This window comes from Chaetodon trifascialis, chromosome 19 (genome assembly GCF_039877785.1).
Source record: "Chaetodon trifascialis isolate fChaTrf1 chromosome 19, fChaTrf1.hap1, whole genome shotgun sequence".
Lineage (NCBI taxonomy): Eukaryota > Metazoa > Chordata > Actinopteri > Chaetodontiformes > Chaetodontidae > Chaetodon > Chaetodon trifascialis.
The window spans coordinates 23612212-23632523 of record NC_092074.1 but is presented as its reverse complement, the minus strand read 5'-3'; the positions used below and the strand labels follow the sequence as shown (position 1 = coordinate 23632523).

The 20312-nt window shown below is 46.2% G+C and overlaps 6 protein-coding genes across 10 annotated transcripts in view; 1 reads left to right on the top strand and 5 right to left on the bottom strand.

Moving 5' to 3' along the window:
• c19h1orf198 (chromosome 19 C1orf198 homolog) overlaps positions 1-3414 on the bottom strand; it is a 207467-nt gene extending 204053 nt beyond the window's left edge. For 2 of the 5 annotated variants that reach the window (XM_070987576.1, XM_070987575.1), the window contains exons 1-6: positions 3072-3414; positions 2566-2616; positions 1835-1960; positions 1358-1525; positions 933-1280; positions 270-586 (exon numbers count right to left, since the gene is read on the bottom strand). In XM_070987576.1, coding sequence (XP_070843677.1) covers positions 530-586; positions 933-1280; positions 1358-1525; positions 1835-1960; positions 2566-2616; positions 3072-3377 — 1056 coding nt within the window. In that variant the 5' untranslated portion in view covers positions 3378-3414 and the 3' untranslated portion in view covers positions 270-529. Of the gene's footprint in view, positions 1-54; positions 587-932; positions 1281-1357; positions 1526-1834; positions 1961-2565; positions 2617-3071 lie in introns of those variants that run through there. The other 3 variants (XM_070987574.1, XM_070987572.1, XM_070987573.1) reach the window with 3 other exon arrangements.
• A 980-nt stretch (positions 3415-4394) lies between these two features.
• Positions 4395-5734, bottom strand: LOC139347786 (gap junction Cx32.2 protein-like). Its single transcript, XM_070987578.1, has 2 exons — positions 5591-5734; positions 4395-5054 (listed from the first exon to the last, which is right to left on the bottom strand). Exons 1-2 carry the CDS (start codon positions 5717-5719, stop codon positions 4395-4397), a joined length of 789 nt encoding a protein of 262 aa, XP_070843679.1. The 5' UTR covers positions 5720-5734.
• Positions 5735-9425: 3691 nt separating this feature from the next.
• Positions 9426-10286, bottom strand: LOC139348162 (gap junction Cx32.2 protein-like). The gene has a single exon (XM_070988112.1). It carries the CDS (start codon positions 10284-10286, stop codon positions 9426-9428), a length of 861 nt encoding a protein of 286 aa, XP_070844213.1.
• Positions 10287-11735: 1449 nt separating this feature from the next.
• On the bottom strand, positions 11736-13853 carry LOC139347555 (gap junction Cx32.7 protein). Its single transcript, XM_070987253.1, has 3 exons — positions 13725-13853; positions 13356-13541; positions 11736-12332 (listed from the first exon to the last, which is right to left on the bottom strand). The coding sequence occupies exons 1-3, from the start codon at positions 13851-13853 to the stop codon at positions 11736-11738; spliced, it is 912 nt and encodes a 303-aa protein (XP_070843354.1).
• Positions 13854-16087: 2234 nt separating this feature from the next.
• On the bottom strand, positions 16088-19639 carry hsdl1 (hydroxysteroid dehydrogenase like 1). Its single transcript, XM_070987369.1, has 5 exons — positions 19215-19639; positions 18264-18709; positions 17962-18045; positions 17112-17261; positions 16088-17000 (listed from the first exon to the last, which is right to left on the bottom strand). The coding sequence occupies exons 1-5, from the start codon at positions 19432-19434 to the stop codon at positions 16929-16931; spliced, it is 972 nt and encodes a 323-aa protein (XP_070843470.1). The 5' UTR covers positions 19435-19639; the 3' UTR covers positions 16088-16928.
• A 275-nt stretch (positions 19640-19914) lies between these two features.
• tbc1d32 (TBC1 domain family, member 32) overlaps positions 19915-20312 on the top strand; it is a 46891-nt gene continuing 46493 nt past the window's right edge. Inside the window, exon 1 of the mRNA XM_070987872.1 lies at positions 19915-20003. The gene's annotated coding sequence lies outside the window, so the exon portion shown is untranslated. The remainder of the gene's footprint in view (positions 20004-20312) is intronic.

The following is a 20312-nucleotide window of genomic DNA, read 5'->3' as shown; positions in this document are numbered from 1 at the left end:
TCAAGTCTGGTGTGCTGCTGCTTGGTTGGAAAGAAGACCTGCAGCCACAGCGGCCCTTTGTGGAACAGGTTGCCCACCCCTGGCCTAAATGCACCTCAAACAGCAGCTGGATTCTGATCAGCGTTGATCCACGTTTCATGGTTACACTTTAGCTTTTGAGATATTTGATGGTGATTTGATTGGATGGTGTAACCTCTGAACCAGGCTGACGGCAGCGTGAATGCACAGTGAGACTGAACACACACAGTCTGTGAGGTGGGTTTATGGACAGGGGGTGTTCGGAAAACATTAGAGAGATTCAACCCAAGTCACAGAGGAGCGGGAGCTTTTCTAGTGGGGGAAACGCCAGCACAGGCGGTGAGATAATGTTTGAACAAGCCACTGGAGATAATTACAAGAACATGATGTGGTCGTCTTAAAGACAGTGTTTGTCAAATGGACGTGGATGTCTGGAGTCATGGCAGTGTGGTCCTTCTTTAGTGTTGATGACAATGATTCATTCGGAGCGGTGGCTGGCCACTGCTGAGGTTTACCAGTTGTCCAAGAAGTCGAATCCGGTCTTCAGGATGCTGCTGCTTGTGTTGAACTGAGGGGTGACAGACAGTCGGACAGAGACAGATGGACAGACGGATGGACAGAAAGACGCTGTTAAACAGTTCATCATGAACGGCTGTTAGAAACAACGGCTAACCATCGATTTCAGGGTGTCCCACACATTCACACTTTCACCTGGTGAACTGACAGCCAGTAAAATATATTTAGCATTTTCTTGTTTTGTATTTTTAAGTCAACGCCATCCGTGATCGATCGACTAGAGGACAGGCCGTCATTCTTCAATTAACAGTGCAAAAAGCAAATTCATGTGAATAAAGAGACAGACTGAAACTAAAATTCAACTACTCGTATTTTTCCTGCTGTGTTCCAGGACTCACCTGGGCAAAGGTGGGGCTCGTGGGCGAATCGTCTTCGCCTTTGTCCTTGTCCACACCGAGGTGGCCGGAGGGCTTGGACATCATGCTGGAGGAGAACACCTCGTCCACGGTGCTGCCGACGGACGGCAGGGTGCTCTGAGATCGCTCCCAGCCCGCAACTGACGAAGACACGCTGACAGGTGGGGCCGGGTTTGGGGAGATGGAGAGGGAGGCCGGCGTGGCGCTGACAGCGGTGGGGGCAGGTGGGGGGGGAGCAGGAGGTCTGGGTGCTCGCTGCTTGGTGGACCTGGTGGGAGCTGGGGGGTGGGGCTCTGCTGCCTCTGGCTCCTTGCAGGTGACGGAGGTCTCCTGGAGAAAAATGGTGTTTACTGTTAGCAGCTGTTAGCTGAACCAGGTGAGAAACGATGGCAGAGTTCAGTGCTGACCTGTCGCAGGTAGGAGGGGAGTGATTTCTCTCCCTTCTCCAGGGACTTGATCTGGCTGGGGGTGAGGGACTGGAAGTCGGCTTGTTCTCCCTCCAGCCTGGACCTCTCGGCGCTGATCTTCCAGAAGGAGGACTCCTCCTCTGGCCTCCGTCCTTCGCTGATGGACACCTTCACAATCACACAGTAACACGTTTAACATCACACTCCAAAGACTCGGGCTGCGTTCACAAAACTCTGTTTGGTCTCTGTAGTTTGTTTTTTAATAACATCTTCACAACTGAACTGGGAGCAGCGCTGGTGTGTGCAGAGACAAACGAAGCCTCCTCGCTGTGATCCAAAGGCTTAAAAGTCGCCTTTAGACGCGTCCAAAACCAGCCCAGAGCTCGTCTGCTTCGCTGTGAATGACTGCACCCCTCAAACGTGAACATCCAGCCTAAACGTACTGGTTCAAAGAGCAGCGTCCGCTCCTCGTCCTACCTTGGCTCCTGGTGTACTTTTGCCAATCTGGCTGGAATGAGGAGCCTTGGCTGCCTTTGAGTCCACCTGCGAGGCTGAGATCCCCTGGTCTGCTGGGCCTGGTGTCAAGCTGAAGTCCAGTTGGCTCTGAAAGACGAGTGGGACGTTTAGGACGACATCATCATCATCATCATCATCATCATCATCATCATCATCATCATAGCTCAGCCGTGCGTTGCCAGGCACTAAGATACCTTAACTGCAGCTATTAAAGATGGCGGTAAACCATCTGCTAACTTAAAACCCATCCATGTCTGGACTGCATTTAGATAATCAAATAATCACTGAAGTAAATTATCAGGCAAAAATGCCGAACATCAATTCTTAAATGGAAGATTTGACCTTTTGGTTTGACTGAAAACAGAATATTTTAAAGTTTAAATTTAATTCTTTAATTTTAAGTTTAAGAATGGACATTTCTCCGAATGACAAACATCGACAGCGGCAGCACTTCAATACTGTGCCAGATCCACTTCCAGACCCACGTCATAATAAAAACCTTTATTCATAGAAGACAGCAGCTCAAAGTGCTTTAATACAAAGAAACCACAGGCACCGAGACTGAGAATGAACATAGAAACAGACAGAAAATCAAAATATGGCGAGCAGTTAAACCCAACTTGCTAGTAATATTATGAATAAAAGAAAAATTAATGCAGAAATATTCCTGTGACAGGACGAAAGTGTCTCACCTTTGTTTCCCATGAGAAGGGGGCGGAGTGCTCATCCTGCCAGGTGATGTCCTCAACAGAAACACAGTGTGGTTACAACCTCAACCGACGCTCAATGATATCTGAACACGTAGCTCAAGACCTTTTTATCTACATTATTAAAAGTTTCTGCCTTTGGAAAAATAATAACAGTAGCCAAACCCAACATTTCCACAGAGTGTTCAACACACCATCGTGGATTTATGGTCTAATTTTGACAGAAATTTCTGTTTAATGTGCTTATCTGTGAGCAGGCTAACGTTATGAAGCTAACGTTATGAAGCTAACGATATGATGCTAACGTTATGAAGCTAACGCTATGACGCTAACGAAATGATGCTAACGTTAGCTTCCGCAGCGGCTCGCCTGTGACGTCGTTTCACCACAGACGTATTTCAATGGCTACGTGGCTCGTTAGCAGCCATGACAACACGGCCTGTTCTGAGCCATGAAAAGGGTCTAATATCGTTCAAATGTGAGTGAAGTACCTCTTCCCCGAAGTGAACGATCTTCTGGCCCGTCTGGATGAGCAGTTTCGGGTAACAGGGCACCTCCTCGCGCTCCACCCTGTGCATGGCGTACCGGGCTCGGATGTGGGGATCCATCATGCCGTTGTCGATGGCGCTGTCCTGCTCCTGCGGCGTCATCTTGTCCCAGGAGGAGCCGTGTTTGGCTTTGATTTGCTCCCGCTCCTGCATTATTTTCTTCGCCATGGAGTTGATGGAGGAGAAGTACTCGAACTTCTTTTCCTCCATCCTGTGGGCGTCGAGCCCCGCCATGGTTGCGGCGGCCATCTTTGGCTGTAGCCAGCTGTTGTTGTTGTTGGGAGGAGGAGGAGGAGGAGGAGGAGGCTGGTGTTCATGGCCGTGTGGGCGGTGGGCGGCTTCATGGGGTTCTGTGTGTCAGTGGCGCCATCGTGTGGCCACAGAGTCGCTAACTGCGTCTGTCTGCTGTTTGGTGTCGAGCAGGTTTTGTGCGATAACCACTATTATCATGGTAAAAAGAAAAACTAAAAAATAGAACAGCAAATTTAGCAAACAACAGAAAATATCAGAGTGATTTCAGCTGAAAACATCCTGCAGCTGGATGAAGGCGAGTGATGGACTGAACCAGAGGAGCCTAAACTGGAAGCTTTATTTCTGAGTGATTACTGACAGCTGTACAAGTTCAGTTTTATAGTTTCATTGTTTTTCTCTATTTAAATCAGTGACTTATACGAGGTTCTATGTAATTTCAGTGACACCTGAAAACAGAAATCATAAATTCTGCATTACTGCAGTTTTAATGAAACAAAAAATGACTTCCATCATTATGTGTGTGCCAATAATTTATTTTTACAATCAGTTACAAACATAAGGTGCATTCAATGCCATACAAAACACCACACATGATTTGTAATTTAAATATTTACAGCTCTGAAATTCTGCAAATTTGCTAGAGGAAGAAAAAAACATGTTTAAAAGGTAAAGTCGCTCTAACGGCCCTTCGTCCACGTGGCCTCAGAACAAAACGTGGCTTTTTACCACTGCAGCTGAGACTCAGAGGTGCAGTCCAACCTTCAGCCGTGTCCTCACAGACCAGCGGGACAAGCATGTCCTCAGTGTGCCTCAGTCAGCCGCCAGCGTCTTCATCATGTTCTCGTGCAGTTTAAATTTGACTATTCATGAATAGTCCACACACACTTTCGTCATTTTCAGGAATTTTTAAGCATCATGTAAAAACATTTTTTGCCTGTTTTAGCTGCGTCTCTTCTCGTCTTTCTGTCTTCTCCGACCGTTCACGTTGAGCACATGGGATCTGAATGGCGTTCTTCAGGCTGTGCTGTGACCGGCATCATGGAGGCACAGCTTCTCATTCTTCATCAGACTGTCTTTGTTGAAAGGTGGCGGAATGGCGCTCGTGGGAGGCGGCGGTCTTTTAAACTTGCGTCTGGCTGAGCGGGAACACACCAGGTAGAAGATCTCTGCCACGTTGAGGAGGAGAGAGACGCAGGACATTACCAGCATGAAGATGATGAAGATGGTCTTCTCCGTGGGTCGAGACATGTAGCACTCCACGGTGAAGGGACAAGGAGCCCGGGAGCAGACGATTCTGGGGTCCATGATGAACCCGTACAGATAGTACTGCCCCACAATGAACGCGACCTCCAGAAGCATCCTGAAAAAGATGGAGGTCATGTAGGTCCCCAGCAGGTCGCCTTTAATCTTGACGTGGCCTTTCTCGTCGGAGTACTTGGGAACTTTGGCGACCTCGCTTGCAGAATGAGTCTGCATGTATTCTCTCAGCTTATTTTCTTTGTGGATGACGTGGAGGACGTGACCGAGGTAGATCAGCGTCGGCGTCGAGACGAAGATGATCTGGAGGACCCAGAATCGAATGTGCGAGATTGGGAAGGCGTGGTCATAGCAGACGTTCTTGCAACCGGGCTGGTTGGTGTTGCAAATCATGCTGGACTGTTCATCACCCCAAACCTGCAAAGTTCAAATGAGAAATTAAACCGTTGTCTGGACACAGTGCGCAGCGAGTGCTCCGTTACTTTGGCGAAAATGGAGGCATTTTATTCAACTGACAGCACAAATCTTCCAGCATCCACTCCTGGTGTCATTATGGAGGTCTATTGGAGAATTGTAAGCTTGTTGTGGTGTGGCTGTACAAACGTTCAGTCACATTTCAAGTTGAACATTTTTATTTAAACAAAGCAAAATCAGCTTTTTCAGGCTAATTTAGCAAGCCCAGTGCATGCTGGGATAGCCTCCAGCCCTTTTAAAGCAGAGGCAGTGCTGAAAATAAATGGATGGACTGTCGGGATAACGTTATTTAACCATTTAGAAAGTCGTCTTATTAAAATGATAGAAGCTGTCAGTTTGGGTTGTAGGCCTCCATTATGGCCACCAGAGGGTGCTCTTTCACCTAAAAGCTTTTCATGTCGCACAAAAGCAGTTCAGGAGTCCATCTGTCCATCGGTACATGCTCCACACAAATCAAGAAAGAACAAATAGAAGTGGACCTTATCTGCTCCGGCTCCAAGGATCATGATCCTGAAGATGAAAAGCACACTGAGCCAGACCTTCCCGATGACGGACGAGTGCGACTGCACCTTGTCCAGGAGATCAGACAGAAAACCCCACTCCCCCATGGTCTCTGATCAGAGGACGAAGAAGAAGAAGAAGTCAGCTTTATTAATCACAGCACAGAGTTACAGGGAGGGAACCATAGGCATAATATACGGCGACGTCTCATTGACTGACGCTTCCTATTGGAGCTGACGGAGGAAGGTGTATGCCCAGCTACTATGATCATTATAACCCCCTGAATTTTTACCCGATTTTCACACGGTTTGGTTTGTTACACGGCAGAGATGTAGTTATGATACAGGACGCTGTCACACATTTAAAACGTGTGCTTTTATCCTGAAATACTTTGTTAAAGAGCATAATACAGACATATGGTACGGCATATTAATACAATCATGACCCTTCTGTACACACCAATAACACAAGAATTTCTTCATTTTTGTTTTTGTGCGCTGAGTTTATTTAATGTAAAGTCAGGCACAGGCACATGCACGCGTGCGGGCACGCACACAACACACACACAAAAACCGGACATCTCATGTAACCTGTTGACATGCCTATTAAACTTTGAGTAAGTTTTTTTTCTCAGCTGTGTCGGAATAAAACTTCACCAAAACAAGCTGTCGAAACAAGGAAGGTTTTTTTCTTTTTGGCCAACTCATCATGTGTGTCGGCCCACAGTCCACTGCTGCTTTCAAACACACACACACACACACACACACACACACACACACACACACACACACACACACACACACACACACACACCGTCTGGCCTGATGTGTCTAAATTTAAACTGTTCACAGCTTTAGGATGACAAAGATTCCATAATAGCCTGGACTGAAACTGCTGATGTTTGTGATACACTGATTTTAACACATACACACACACAAAGCTCCCATATATTCCTGCTCAGTACAGTTTTTCCTTCTTTCTTTTTTTTTTAAGGCCTGGAAAAGCGTTAAAATTCCAGGTCATTCCAGCGTCTTACACTACCCTGTTGAGCTTGCAGCTGGGGCTGGGAAGCTAAATAAAATAAAATAAATAAATAAAATAGGGTTGACTTCAGTAGGCTCTGTTGCTAACGGAGACCCACCCAAAATGGCGGCAATGCTGGTTTACGCTCCAGCACGTAATGAGGCGTCTGCGTATATTATGTCTATGGAGGAAACTGTACACGCCATGCAAGTGAAATTATTTTCTCCGCATTTATCCCATCCTTGGTCTGTCGATCCTCCGTGGCAGACCAGGAGTGGTGGGCTGCCAGCCGACGCCGGCGCCTGGGGACCAGTTCTCCTTCGTCCCCATTGGTCAGGTGGTGGTCTTCTTGCATGTTTTTAGTGGGGGTTATTTAAGGAGGAAATCCCGGGTGAACACGGGGAAAACATGCAAACTCCACACAGAAAGGCCCGTTTTTTCCTCGAGCAGCAGCACCAAAGGCATGGTGGAGGACACGCCACCAGCGCCCACAGCGGGATTCGAACCGGGGACCTTCTAGCTGTGAGGCGCTGTGGGAGAAGAGTCTCACTAAGAAAACTACTTCCTCGTTTAGCCACAAACAGTCCTACGCAGCCGTTAAAGCTACCGATGGAAACTCAGTTATTTACAGGATGCTTTCCATGTTTATAAGCAGACCATCGTTAAGTTACAGTCACCGAGGAAATGATGTTGAGTTGGTTTCAAGTTTCTGAGAACAGCATCATTTGTGGAAATTAATGATAGACAGAATCTGATTATTAAGGCTGTAATCTAAAGTGTGGTATGGAGCGTTCAGGACGTGAAGACGGAGCGATAAAGTCAATTCCATAAGAAAGACTTATCTCAGCTGTCGTACTATGTGAGGCTGGATGTAACGATGGGAGAGGAATTTATTGTCCTCAGATATTTCTGCACCTTTGAGCGGCTGCATCCACAGTAAACATATTTCATGAGCAGAAGGACTTCAGTGTGTTTACAGTGAATCCAACAAAACAAATACAAATACGCGTCGGACGTCAGCACTGCCGAGAGCCTGAACTCCAAGAAAATGTAGAAATACATAGATAATCTGAATCTCATCATGATGATCTTTACAGTTTCTCTGCACTCCGGCTTCACACACACACACACACACACACACACACTTATACTAACATACTCACATGCACCCTGTCAATGTAAGAATATGCTAATAATGATAAAAACCTACGTCTATCTCAATACAGTGTACCTGTATCTTACCACAAACAATATAATGAAATTTAAATCTGAATTCTGCATTTTGTATTTTGTGCAGCATCATTTTAAATAAAGCAGCTGTCGACTTTACCTTTGACTTGAAAGGCCTGTGAGCAGACGAACAGAGCAGTCCCACACCGTGCAGACGAATGAGCTCGAGTCCAGCCACCCTGCCAAAGCTGTCCACAGCACCTTGAACTTTACATCACAATCATTGTGCAATAGTGTAAGCTGTCACGTTGTCATGACATCTGGAAATGACAAATCTCATAAGTGGATCATTTTGGGCTGAGCACTGTGAAGATTGTGCAGGTTAATGATTGGCAGCGCCGTAAACCAAACTCTTGTTTCCTGTCAGTCGTCCTCGTTATCACCGTGTTTTTGTAGTTTCATCGTTTACCTCGACACAATGAATGGAAAGTGTTTCTGAAGTTTTTTGGTGAAAGAAGCTCGGAGTCGATGACATGAACACCTGCACAGACTCATGTAATCCAGAGCAGTGACCCTGCAGCGAGCATTGAGCAGTCACGTTCAGACTGTGTCAACACAACGCTTCTGTGTGGTTTGAACGAATGGAGCAAATCTAATATTATAAGCTCCACAAAGATTCTTTTGTTGGAGGGATTTTGCATTGAATTGAAATATGCTGAGCAGGTTCTCGTGATTTTTAGTGCAGCCGCTGCACTTTCATGCATGAATTTGATCAATTACTATGTCAGACTTTGGGCTCCGTCTCTATGTTCATCTTACATAAGTGTCCTTCTCCTGAATCAGCAGTGGTGACAAATAAATGTCCATCTGTCAACCACACCCTGTTCTGAAGTTATCAATGTTATCAATGACCTGCCACGTAATCAACCAGCAACTTTTGATAAGCAATTGATAGTCAAAAGAATGTTTCACCAAAATCACAAAAAGGATTGCTGCTTTCAGCTTTCAAAGGTGATTTTTTTTCTGTTTTTCTCACTGTCCTCTGATATGAAACTGGATGTCTTTGTGTTTTTGGACTGTTGTTCAGGTCACTCTGGGCTCTGAGAAGCCACCATGAGGTGACATTTTAGAGATCAAACATTTAATCACTTGAGAAAATGACTGGTAGACTAATCATTAGATGAAGAATAATATAAATAAGTGTTTATAAATGTTTATTCTGCTATCTGAAGGAATGAATGTAGTCGTGAAACTGTGCTTTTTAATACTACTTTGATCATTTATTAAAAACAAGACATACAAAAATGTCACATATAGAAACTCTTCACCACAATCATCATCATCATCATCATCCAATAAGTACATTCTTTCAAGTCTGAGATAATTAACATGACAATAACTTAAAGGACACTTTCAATAACTGGGCACAGTCAAGCTTCGGCTCACTCATTCAACATAAATACATCATCAATATTGCACCCTTTCCATTATTCGATACAAAATAAATTTAAACTGTGGCCCTGAAACCCGATGGAGCTTGTCCTGATGTTCTGTCATGATTTGAACGCCACATTGTGTGTACTCGTCCCTTCAGTCTCTCAGATGTCTCTGAGAAGTCTCTCAGCGGTCACTCAGCAGTCGTTTCTCCTCTTTGGGTCCTTCCAGGCTTCCGCCGATGCTCTGACTCATTTCCAGCTCCATGTTCTTCTTGTTCTGCTGTAGTGAGTCCTCTGCCGTCGGCCACCTGGGAGGTAACAGGCTGGCGGGGTTTTCTGCCGAGTTGATCTTGTGATTGCGACGCTTGGACCCACATTTGACTCTGGTGCAAAGCAGGTAGAGCACCTCGATGATGTTGAGCAGCAGGGAGACGCAGGCCACCACCAGCATGAAGATGATGAAGATGGTCTTCTCTGTGGGACGGGACATGTAGCACTCCACGGTGAAGGGGCAGGGATTCTTCGAGCAGGGGAACATGGGGACCATGACAAAGCCGTACAGGTAGTACTGGCCCACGATGAAGGCCGTCTCGATGATGATCTTGGCCACGAGCTGGGTCAGGTAGCTCCCCAACAGGCTCCCCTTGATGATCACCTTTCCCTTCTCGTTTGTGTATTTGGGCATTTTGACTGACAGGGTCCCTCCGGGCTTCGACAGCTTCTCCCGCAACTTGTTCTCCTGGTGGATGACGTGAATGGCGTGGGCCAGGTAGACCAGCGTTGGTGTGGAGACGAAGATGATCTGGAGGACCCAGAAGCGAATGTGCGAGATGGGGAAGGTCCAGTCGTAGCAGACGTTTTCACAACCGGGTTGCTGAGTGTTACAGAGGAAACTCGACTGTTCGTCGCCCCAGACGCTCTCAGCACCTGCTCCCAAAACCATGATCCTGAACAGGAGCAGGACGCTCATCCAGACCTTCCCAATCACTGTGGAGTGGGACTGGACCTTGTCCAGCAACTTTGACAGAAACCCCCAGTCTCCCATCTCTATTGGTGATATTCAGCTCGTGATCTAAAGAGATAAAAGGAAAGACATCAGGAGCTAATTCACACAAAAGACTTCTACTTCAGGTCGCAAAGATCGCACATTCACCGGATTATTAACCAAAACACGAAGCACATCTTCCGTCAACATGGTTCGTTTTGGATGCATTAGTTTTTCTGTGCTTGAATCTGGTTGTGAGAGAGAGAGGAGCTCGGCGCTCTGTGAACCCTGAGCCAGCTGGTCAATATTTTCCTGAAATAATCATTAATCAGAATCATTAATCAACGAACGGACACATGATGTTATGAGGCATAATCGAAGCAGGCTCGTAGGAAGATAAAACCATGAAGAACAGGAAAATGGCACTTTCCCTGGACTTTAAAAAGAATCTGTGAAACACAATCACACTTAAACAGATAAACTGACAGGTGAGACATGAAAAGCCATCTGATTATATATATATATGAATATATTATATTCATGAGCATTCAAGTCAAATTAAAACCAATCACTTTCTTACAAAAATCTAGATTTAAAAAGGAAAACATTACAGAAGAGTGTTCTTTCCAAATATCACTCCCAAAGCGCAGCTTTAACTCCGGCAAATCATCGTGTGTGAGAAGCAGAGAACAGCCGGCGGTGCATCTTACCTGCTGACCTGGTGAGAAAGGACTGTCTGAGCTGGATGGGGCGATAACTTAGACATTGGACCTTGGAGTTCTGGGGTGGGTGAGGAGTAACGATGTGAGGTCACATTACGCAACACTCGCTGGGCTTCAGTGTCACGTTTTTCTGCCGAGAGCAGGACAGGTTGAGACCAAGAAGAGTGTGTAATAATCGACAGGTGTCCAGAAGCACAATGTCTCTGCAACACATGGCCTTGACTGTTTGAAAAGAAATGAAATAATGCACTGACTGGAGCTCTGAATGACACACAGCTGCACAGGCCCTGAAAAACATGTTATCGAGCCATATCAAGGTTTTAAATGAAACACCGCTTTTATTCTAATGTCACATTTTATTACTTTGTTCACTTGATCAAAAGTTGGAGTGACTCCTATAAACCACACATAATCAAAAATATGAGGAAATGCACTTTGTCTTCTTTTGCCCATTGTTGTCAGAGCTGCCTGTTATGTTGGTTCACTGTACAAACGTGACAACGCGGTCTGATCTGGATACGAGCGTTTATTGAAAATGTGTACAGCTTTTTTCTGAAAAACTCAAAGAACAGTCTCTAAAACGATGGGGTCTATCAACTGCAAGAAGACAAGGTTTATTTTTGCATCGAGTCACAAAAGTCACTTGAAAAGTCGCTTTAATCATGTTTTGCATGTGACTGAGTCGTGTTTACAGAAGCTGGTCACTCGCCCCCCTCCACACACACCTTTCCCCCAAAAGCCAAAGCACACAAACAGGACACGTACAAGCTATCAGAGCCTCCGTGCGTCAGATGTGGACCTCCCCTGTGTTGTTGTTCTCAGGCTTTGTGGCCTCGTCACCTCCACCTGTGACCCCGGTCACCCCTAGCTTCCGTCCTTGGAGCTCCAGTTCCAGGTTGACACAATTTTGGATCACCTCGTCATGGCTTTTGAAAGCTTTCCTCCCTGAAAGTGGAGGTGTCACCGGGGTCACGGTGTAGTCCTGCCTCCTCGCCATGCACTCCTTCACAGCCTTCACGCACAGATAGAGCAGCTCGGCGATGCTGAGGACCAGGGAGATGCACGCCGACGCCAGCATGAACCAGATGATGACCGACTTCTCCGTAGGCCTGGACAGGAAGCAGTCCACCTTGTGAGGGCAAGGGAAGCGGGTGCAGATGTAGCGAGTCTGGAGGGTGAAACCGTAAAGAAAATACTGACCCACGATGAACAAGACCTCCAGGATGATCTTGGCCACAAGGTGGAGGACGTAACTGTGAAGGAGGCGGCCCCGGATGCTGATCTTGCCAGTGCTTTTGGTGTACTTGGGAACCTTGTAGGCTCTCCTGAGGAACAGACTGGCCTGGTCATCCAACTGGACCTGCTTCCTCATCCTCTCCTTCACCTGGAAGAATGAGAAGAAAGAGTTTGACTGAAAGAGACTTGCAGACTGAGGAGTTGACAGGAAGTAGGTGAAAGATGATGCGACCGTACTTTGAGCAGTTCAGGAATTTAAGAGGTATCGCTAAGTTCCACACTGTTTGTCCAAAGTTTGGACTTTTTTCTGCAATGAAAAGTAGCAACACCCACTGTTTTTGATAAGGAAACGACCTTTTAAGCCCACATGAAGCAAGTCCAGGGGACTGTAAAGACAGATGTGAGTTACTTTAAAGCTGCGTTAGTTAATGTTTGGCCACTGGGGGGCAAACCAACTGACTCAGAGCCACCACATCTCACCAGCCTAAACATCAGCAGTCATTTACTGCTCAGTTTCTGCCCACATAAAGAATGCAAGGCCGTCCTTCGGTGAATATCTGTGACTTTAACTGCTCCACATTCTTCACCAGCAAGTCGCTAAGCTTTGTGAAGACAGGGAGCATGTCGATGGTGCTGCAAGCAGCCAAGAGTCAACCATAAAATGAGCTGAAAATCGTATGTGAATAGCAGAGATGGTGATAATCCTCCACCGTGAGTGGCACCACGCTTTTGAAATGGGCAAAATCAGGAAGTTTATGAAAAAAGAGTAAACTATACAAGAGCAGTCAAACTCTACACAGCACCATATAGCATTAAAGATGGCGCCACGGACGGCTGCCACGGTGTGTTGGTGCGCGCTGTTTTGTTTTGTTTTGTGTGTTAATTCTGTTTTTTGCGACGGTACCCGGAGCTCTTTACTTATTTTCTTATTTTTATATTATTTACTTACTGTCATATTTTTAACTTTTTAATTGCTTCTTCTTGATAGATGTGTCATGCACCAACCTCACCAAAGCAAATTCCTCGTATGTGTAAAATCGTACTTGGCAATAAAGCTTTTTCTGATTCTGATTCTGATTCTGATTCATTAGGCTGCTACAGGTGTGGCATGCCTGACGAACCAAGCATTTGCCAGTCAGGTAATCATGCTACACACACTCCAGTGACACACCTTCTTCTCAAGGTGGATGACATGGAGGACGTGGCCCAGGTAGATCAGCTTCGGAGTTGCCACAGCAATAATCTGAAGGAACCAAAAGCGAACGTGGGAGATGGGGAAGGCGAGGTCGTAGCAGACGTTCTCGCAGCCGGGCTGCTGAGTGTTGCACACGAAGTCGGATTGCTCATCGCCCCAAACCTACGAAGACACGATGAGAGAGATGAAGCACGTATGCAAACTTGACAGAGTTCGAAGTGTAGCAGGGACAAAGTTTAAGCCCTGCCTGCACCTCACAGTGATCAGAAAAGCTCATGCGATTGTATTTCTGGCCACAGTTAGAAAAGCCCCTCTGGTGCTAATGTACAGAACATATGAGCAGACCTTCTCAGCACCGGTGCGCAGGACCAGGATGCGGAAGACAAACAGCACGGTGAGCCAGACCTTGCCGATTACTGTGGAGTGACTCTGCACTTTATCCAGCAGGCGGCCCAGCAGATCCCATTCACCCATTTCAGTCGCCAGCTGTCCTGCTTTCTGCGTGAGGACACGAATGGCAGAGTAATCCATCGTGACCCTCAGAGAATCACCTCTGAAGGTGGACTTGCATTATTTGAGAAGTATAATACATCATAATTGGTTGGCCAAAAGGGAATATTTTATAAACAGAACTGAAGTCTGGCTTTGTTGAGTTCATGGTGACACCCCCTGATTAGACCTGTTATTTGTGTTTTTCAGTTCTAGAAAGGTGATACAGAATCGCTGTAGGTGAAAAGTCAGAACAGCCAGACCCTCTAACAAGGCCAAACTTTTTATCACTGCTGGCAGTCTGGTGAGTTTGCTGATAGAAACCACGGCCGCTGATTCCAAGTCTCCAAAACAAACTTATCTGCTGGAAAGCGAGACCTTAACCTCGATGGTTAGCAGCCACTGCAGTGAGCTCGAGCATCGGTGAGCAAACAGAGTGAGAAGATAAGCTGCTGAGTTTATGTCAAAAATGCTCCTGTCTTAAGGTTTCTTTTACACCATCAAGCACTTATCCAGAGCCTATTCAGCTTTTTTTTTTTGCTTCTTTCATGAAGATTTGTAGTTTATCTGTTAATTCATTCAGAATAATATCGTAAAAGTCTCACATTTTTACGTTTGACTGTTTAAGTTACATACAACATATGGACGTCACATTTTTCGTCTCTTATTTTTAATGTTTTTCTTACGACGTGAACTCACTGATAAACCTACTCTGTACTTCAACATTCACCTTTTCTCAAACTGCACGGTTCAAATATTGCACAGCATCACGTCAACATTTTCCAAAATAAATACATCAGCCTGCAGGTGTTTCCCGTCCACGTTTAGGACGACATCGTCCACCTTTTCTGACAAAGAGACACAGAGAGAAAAGACGATCTTTTAAAATCAACTCACCAGTTGAACAAACCCACAGAGAAAAAAGGTGGATGAAGAGAGCGGTGTCTCAGGAGGACGACGAAGACAGACAGTGAGGAAGAAGCCGTTCTTTCATTGTTTCTTTGGCGTCTTATCTGGAAGGACACCGTCTCAACCACAACAAACCTCCAGCCTGAACGTAAGAGGCTGGGAAAACCTTCTCCTCTTCTGTCTGAGGGCAGAAAGCAGAGGGCGAGAGGCCGGATTCAAACCCGCGAGCAACTCCGTCACCTGCATTTCATACTTTACAGACAATGGTTGACAGAGGAAAACAGATGCATATGCTTTCATACACGGCAGTGATTTGAGCTTTACAGCCACCACATCTCAGCCTGCTGGTCAGCGCGTCACCGAAACACCAAAAACCCTTTCACGACTAAATCCCACCGTAACGTCCACTCACAGGCCGTTCTGGAGCTTTCTGGCTCACCTGCCTGCAGCAGGGTTAGAGTTTGTCCTGTTGCACATGTTCAAATGTGCTTTTGTTCTCGTCCACGACGGCTCAGAAGCACCTCAGAAACGCTTGAAATCACAGCGCTCCACATTTCCTCTGCGTCCTGCTGTTTATTTGAACCTTTTCTGACGCTCTGTTTGGCGCCTCGTGCTTCGTCAGGTTCACTCGTCCGCTGGTTGGATGTTTTTTGAAATTTCCTCCCGTCTGCACACTCTCCATTGTCCTGCTTTTCTACCGTGCTACTGCTCCCAGATTGTGGAATATCAGTCCCAGAGATACTGGAAACATGCTGATGACTCGCTTTAACTGACCATTTGTTCGATCATCATTTTATTTTCTTTATTGATGAGATCCCACGTTTGCCTGTTTATTTTACTACAGGAGTTCCAGTTTTCCTTGATTCTCCTGATTTCTGTGGCATTTTAGGAACATTATTTTCTTGAAAAGGAGTTCTAGAAATGTTTATTATCAAACCATATTTCCCTCATTTCTTATGAATGTTAACATTTCCTGATAAAGAAACAAAGACCTTCACGGCTTGTCCACGTTTAGCGAAAACCTCTGAAAACACTTGACAGGCTCGATGTCTGTTGATGGTGTTCTCAGACTCTGGTTTTGTGTTTTCAGCTCTCGTGTGAGGCCTGGCTCATCTGAGGGGGTCACAGGTTAAACTCTGGCAGGCGGCCTGGCGTCGGTTCAAGGACGTCAATGATTTACACCCAACTGACGTTTTAAGAGCAAAACTGTTTGTGGCCTTCAGCAGAAGAACTGCTCAACATTTCATAAACTCATAAATGATAAAGGAGCAACCGTCAAAGAGTCATTTCTAACAAGAAATAAAGACAGTCAGGGAATGAGAGAGAGTTTTATTGTTCGGCTTTTGTGCTGTAATGACACAAATCACATTGAAGTCAGTGTTTTATATACTGTATGTTCAAGCAGTAGCTCACCACAACATTTTTAATATAAATACTCATTTTAGAGACATATACATACACTAAACGCAGCTCAAATACACTTTGACATGACGGCTTCACGCTTCACTCCTGGAGATGTTTGAGTCTGAGCAGCAACGCCGTGAGCTGCTCTGCTGGAAACATCAGCTTTTCAGATGTGCGACACTGAACTGAGAGGACTCAATTAAAGGCATGTTCACACTATGAGAATATATTCAGATTTCTACCTGCTTTGGTCACAATCACCTCCAAGTAACGTGCCTTAAGATTTGCACTGAGTCACATTATTGCAAAGTTACACTTACATTTGAGGGGAGGCTGTAGATCTCACCTGCTCTTTATGCTGTGGGAGTAAAGAAGGGTTTCAGTGTTATACTGTCGGCCTGATACAGGCCTTCATGGTGCTCGCTGGCCCATTTAGTTGAAATAATGTATGTAATGTAGTTCAAAGGGTTGGAACAGCATGGAGGCTCTGCTGTAAAGGTCCAGGCACCAAACCAAGTTATGGTAATAAACAACTTTGGGCTGAAGGTCAAACCCAGACTCAAACGTCATGTTGCTGTTGGATGTGTGTCAGGCAGCTCATTTAAGATGAACACAGGAGTAACATGTATGTTCATTCAGAGTTTCAGGTGAATTTCACTGCAGCACTGAGCACATTTAAACTAGCGGCAGAGGAGATTGAAGTCTGCGTGATCCAGGAGCTGGTCCAGTCTTGACTGGAGGACTCTCTCAGCTGGAGCTGAGGAACACGTGAGATCCAAGAACCCAGATCCACTCTGGAACACATCTCATCAGACCGTACTGCGAAGAAACAGGCGAGAAGCAGGTCATCGCATGGAAACAAAGGTTTACACGCTCTTCATCACCACACTGACTGAAACAACCTGCCGTCCTGACTTATTCTGAGCCCACCTGCACAGTGTGAGGCCAGTATCCGGTGGTCCGGTGGGAGACGCCCAGGGTGGAGATGGCGTGGCGAGCGTAGACCTCAGGCTTTGGAGCAAACCAGCCCTGCTGCGGCGCCGCTGTCGATGATGATGGATGTCCGCCTCTGGAGGCTATCTGGTGACGCACACACACAATATCAAGCACCGACACACACACACAACTCTTCACCCAACGAGAACTTTAAATTTTAGAGCACATTTCAACATTTTCATACATTTGTGTTTTGTTTTTATCACCTCTTAAATATCTTCGTCTTAACATGACTGAACAGACCCTGAAGACAAGTCTCTCATGCAGCTCATGCACCCAGTTGCCAGTTTATTAGGCACACCCTGCTAACCCGATTCAGTCCTGCGTTAAATTCCACCTACATGAAGCTTCTTATACTCTGAGGCTGTTTTGAGGTGGTGCTCCTCTGGGAGGTTGTAGAGTCACACAGAGAGCTGTTTCTGATATTTTGTCCACCCTGTTTGTATGAGTGAGGCTAGGCTAAATAACAGGAACACTCCTCATGAAGGGAGGATTGGTTGGAGCTGGGTGTAGCTTGTAAACTGGCTGGAGTACCTCAGTGCTGTTTTATTGCCTTAGCGTTATGATCAAATACCTGCGTTCAGGTGAAGAAAAGGTAAAAACTACTCCGCTAAACACAAGCAGCCATAAAAACTTTATATCAGAACATGAAACCATGAACTATCTGATGGCAGATAAGTGACCAAGACCATGAATCTGAAGAAGCCTTTGAATGCAGCTTGGCAGGTTTCCTTTGGCACGCGATGCGTTCATGTGCTTGTTAACGCTCGTATCAGGAATCTACCTGGAAAGGAATCAAACTTTGGACAAAGATCCCTTTGCTGCTGTACTCCAGGTGAAGCGCTCTGGAGAAATGATCCAGGTAGCCCTGAAACGTCAGGAGAAGAGAGGAGCGAGGGTCATCGACACACAGGACAATATGTCTGTTTATACTGAGTGGACAGAAGAAGAAAGAGTGACGGCCAGTGAGAAAGATGCAGTTTGCTTTACATTTACAGAATGTGTGATACAGAAAAAGATCTGTGGAGGGTCCAGATGTGCGTGTGTGTGCGTGCGTGTGCACAGGTGGCAGATGTTTGGTCTCACAGTGGAGGCGGTGAGCGTCACTCTTCCAGGCAGCGGTCTGCAGCAAGCGCCCGACGATATGTTGACCACGGCTCCTCTGCTGCGCTCCACCATCCCCGGCAGCACCAGCCGCGTCATCAAAGTCGCCACCGCAACGTTCTTATTCACCAAATCCAGCAAGCTCTGCTCGGGCATCTCGATCAGGCTCCGAGGCGAAGCCAAAGACTCGTCCACGCAGTTGACCAGGAAGCCGATGTCTTTCCCCCTCAGGGCTTCTTTGATGGGCTTGCTGGCTGCGTGGTCCAAAGAGAAGTCGGCCAGGACCACGACGGTCTCCACGCCGTAGCTCTGGGAGAGGGCTGCGGCCGTGTCTCTGACGGAGGTGTGGTCCTGAGTGACAAAGATGATGCTGATGCCGTGCCTGGCCAGCTCCTCTGCGTAGGCTTTGGCCACAGGCTGGGACGCCCCTGACAGGACAGAGGACAGAGGACGGTATTTACCAATGACAGTCAGGCCGGGAGGAAGTTGAGAGCTGCTGCACAGGAACATCGCCGTGAGACCAAATTCACGTCATCACCACAAGCAATGAGCTCGAGTAGTTAACTGCCAAGAAATTAAGCAGCAGAAGTTTCTTCACCATCAGAAATATTTTGTTTTCACTCTTTTTATTTAGCATTAGCAAATAGTAGAAATGGGCTTTTTGTAATTTGTCAAAGCTCAAGTTCATGAAATCAAATAGAGAAAAGCAGCAAATTGTCAAATTCAAGACGCTGAAAGCAGCAAATGTTTGTTTTTTGTCGGATAAATACTTTATTTTCCGGTTCATTGATTAATTGACTGATTGCTGAGGCTCTCAAACTGGCAGCAGCTGTAGTTTTGTATGAAGCTGCTGTGATGATTAAATCTGACTGACTGAAGTGAGTGTGCTGGGATGAAATGGATGGAGGTGACCGTCACCTGCTGCAGTCTTACCATAAATAACAGCCCAGTCACCAAATCTCTGCGTCAGCCTCTTGATGGGGATCACTCTCGGCAGGAAATGCACCCTGACCAACGTGCAGCAGTCCCGGAGCAGGATGACTGCCCTGCTGGCGGTGTACAGAGCGCCGACCAGGGCCAGGGTTTCAAAGTAAAAACTGCATGACCGGGAAATTTCTCTGTACAGTAACTGAAAGCTGTCAACTGCCGCCATAGTTGATGCTAGTGGTGCTGATGCTAGCTTGCTAGCTGCGGCTCGTCAGCAGATTTAACGTGTTTTCTAAACGTAACGTGGACTCGTGAGTCAGGCGTGTGAAGAAAACATGTCGTCGGTCCCACAGAGTAAATTTCTGATGAGGTTTGACAGTTTCAGCAGGCAGAGATGTCTCCTGTTCAGAACCCGGAAGCAGGAGCAAAACACTGAGTCACGTGACAGTGCGCTTCAGTTGTGTTGCGTTCAAAGACATGGAGGAAAACCGTCCATGGCCATAATAATAATAGGAACAGAATGAATATCAACTGGTCATGGTTGAACTGTGACGCAGTTTCTGGGTAACAGATCTCATGACTCGACTTTTCCTGTAATATTTAACCTTTAATTGTTCTGGTCTTTCATATTTTAAGTGTGAAAGCCTAGTTTTCGACCCTCTGTGATGCAGCCTGTGGTAAATTAGCGCATCCCACAATGCACCGCAGTTCACGCTAAGTGGACGTTTCCATAGAGACGCGGCTGTCCCTGGCAATGCTACCTGGATAAAAAGCCTTCACAGGTCAGGAAACAAGGTGAGGTTTTAAACATACTGAGTACGATGTGTTGTTGTTCGGGTGGTTGTTTGTGCTGCGGAGGCTTTTGTTCATTTAGCGGCGTCTTCCGTTAAAGTAAGCTAGCTTTGTTTTAGCTAGCTGGTACAATGGTGCTGTTAGCAGCATGAAGCTAACAAGCGATTAGCTGCTTTTGGATTCAGGATAAAAACATCATGAAGTCCGTTTGTGTCCAACGCACAATGATGAATTATAGCTGTTTGAGTTTTATTCATATGTCTGTGAGAAGACAGCTTGTCCACCGTCCCTCATGTAATACCTTTTGTTCAG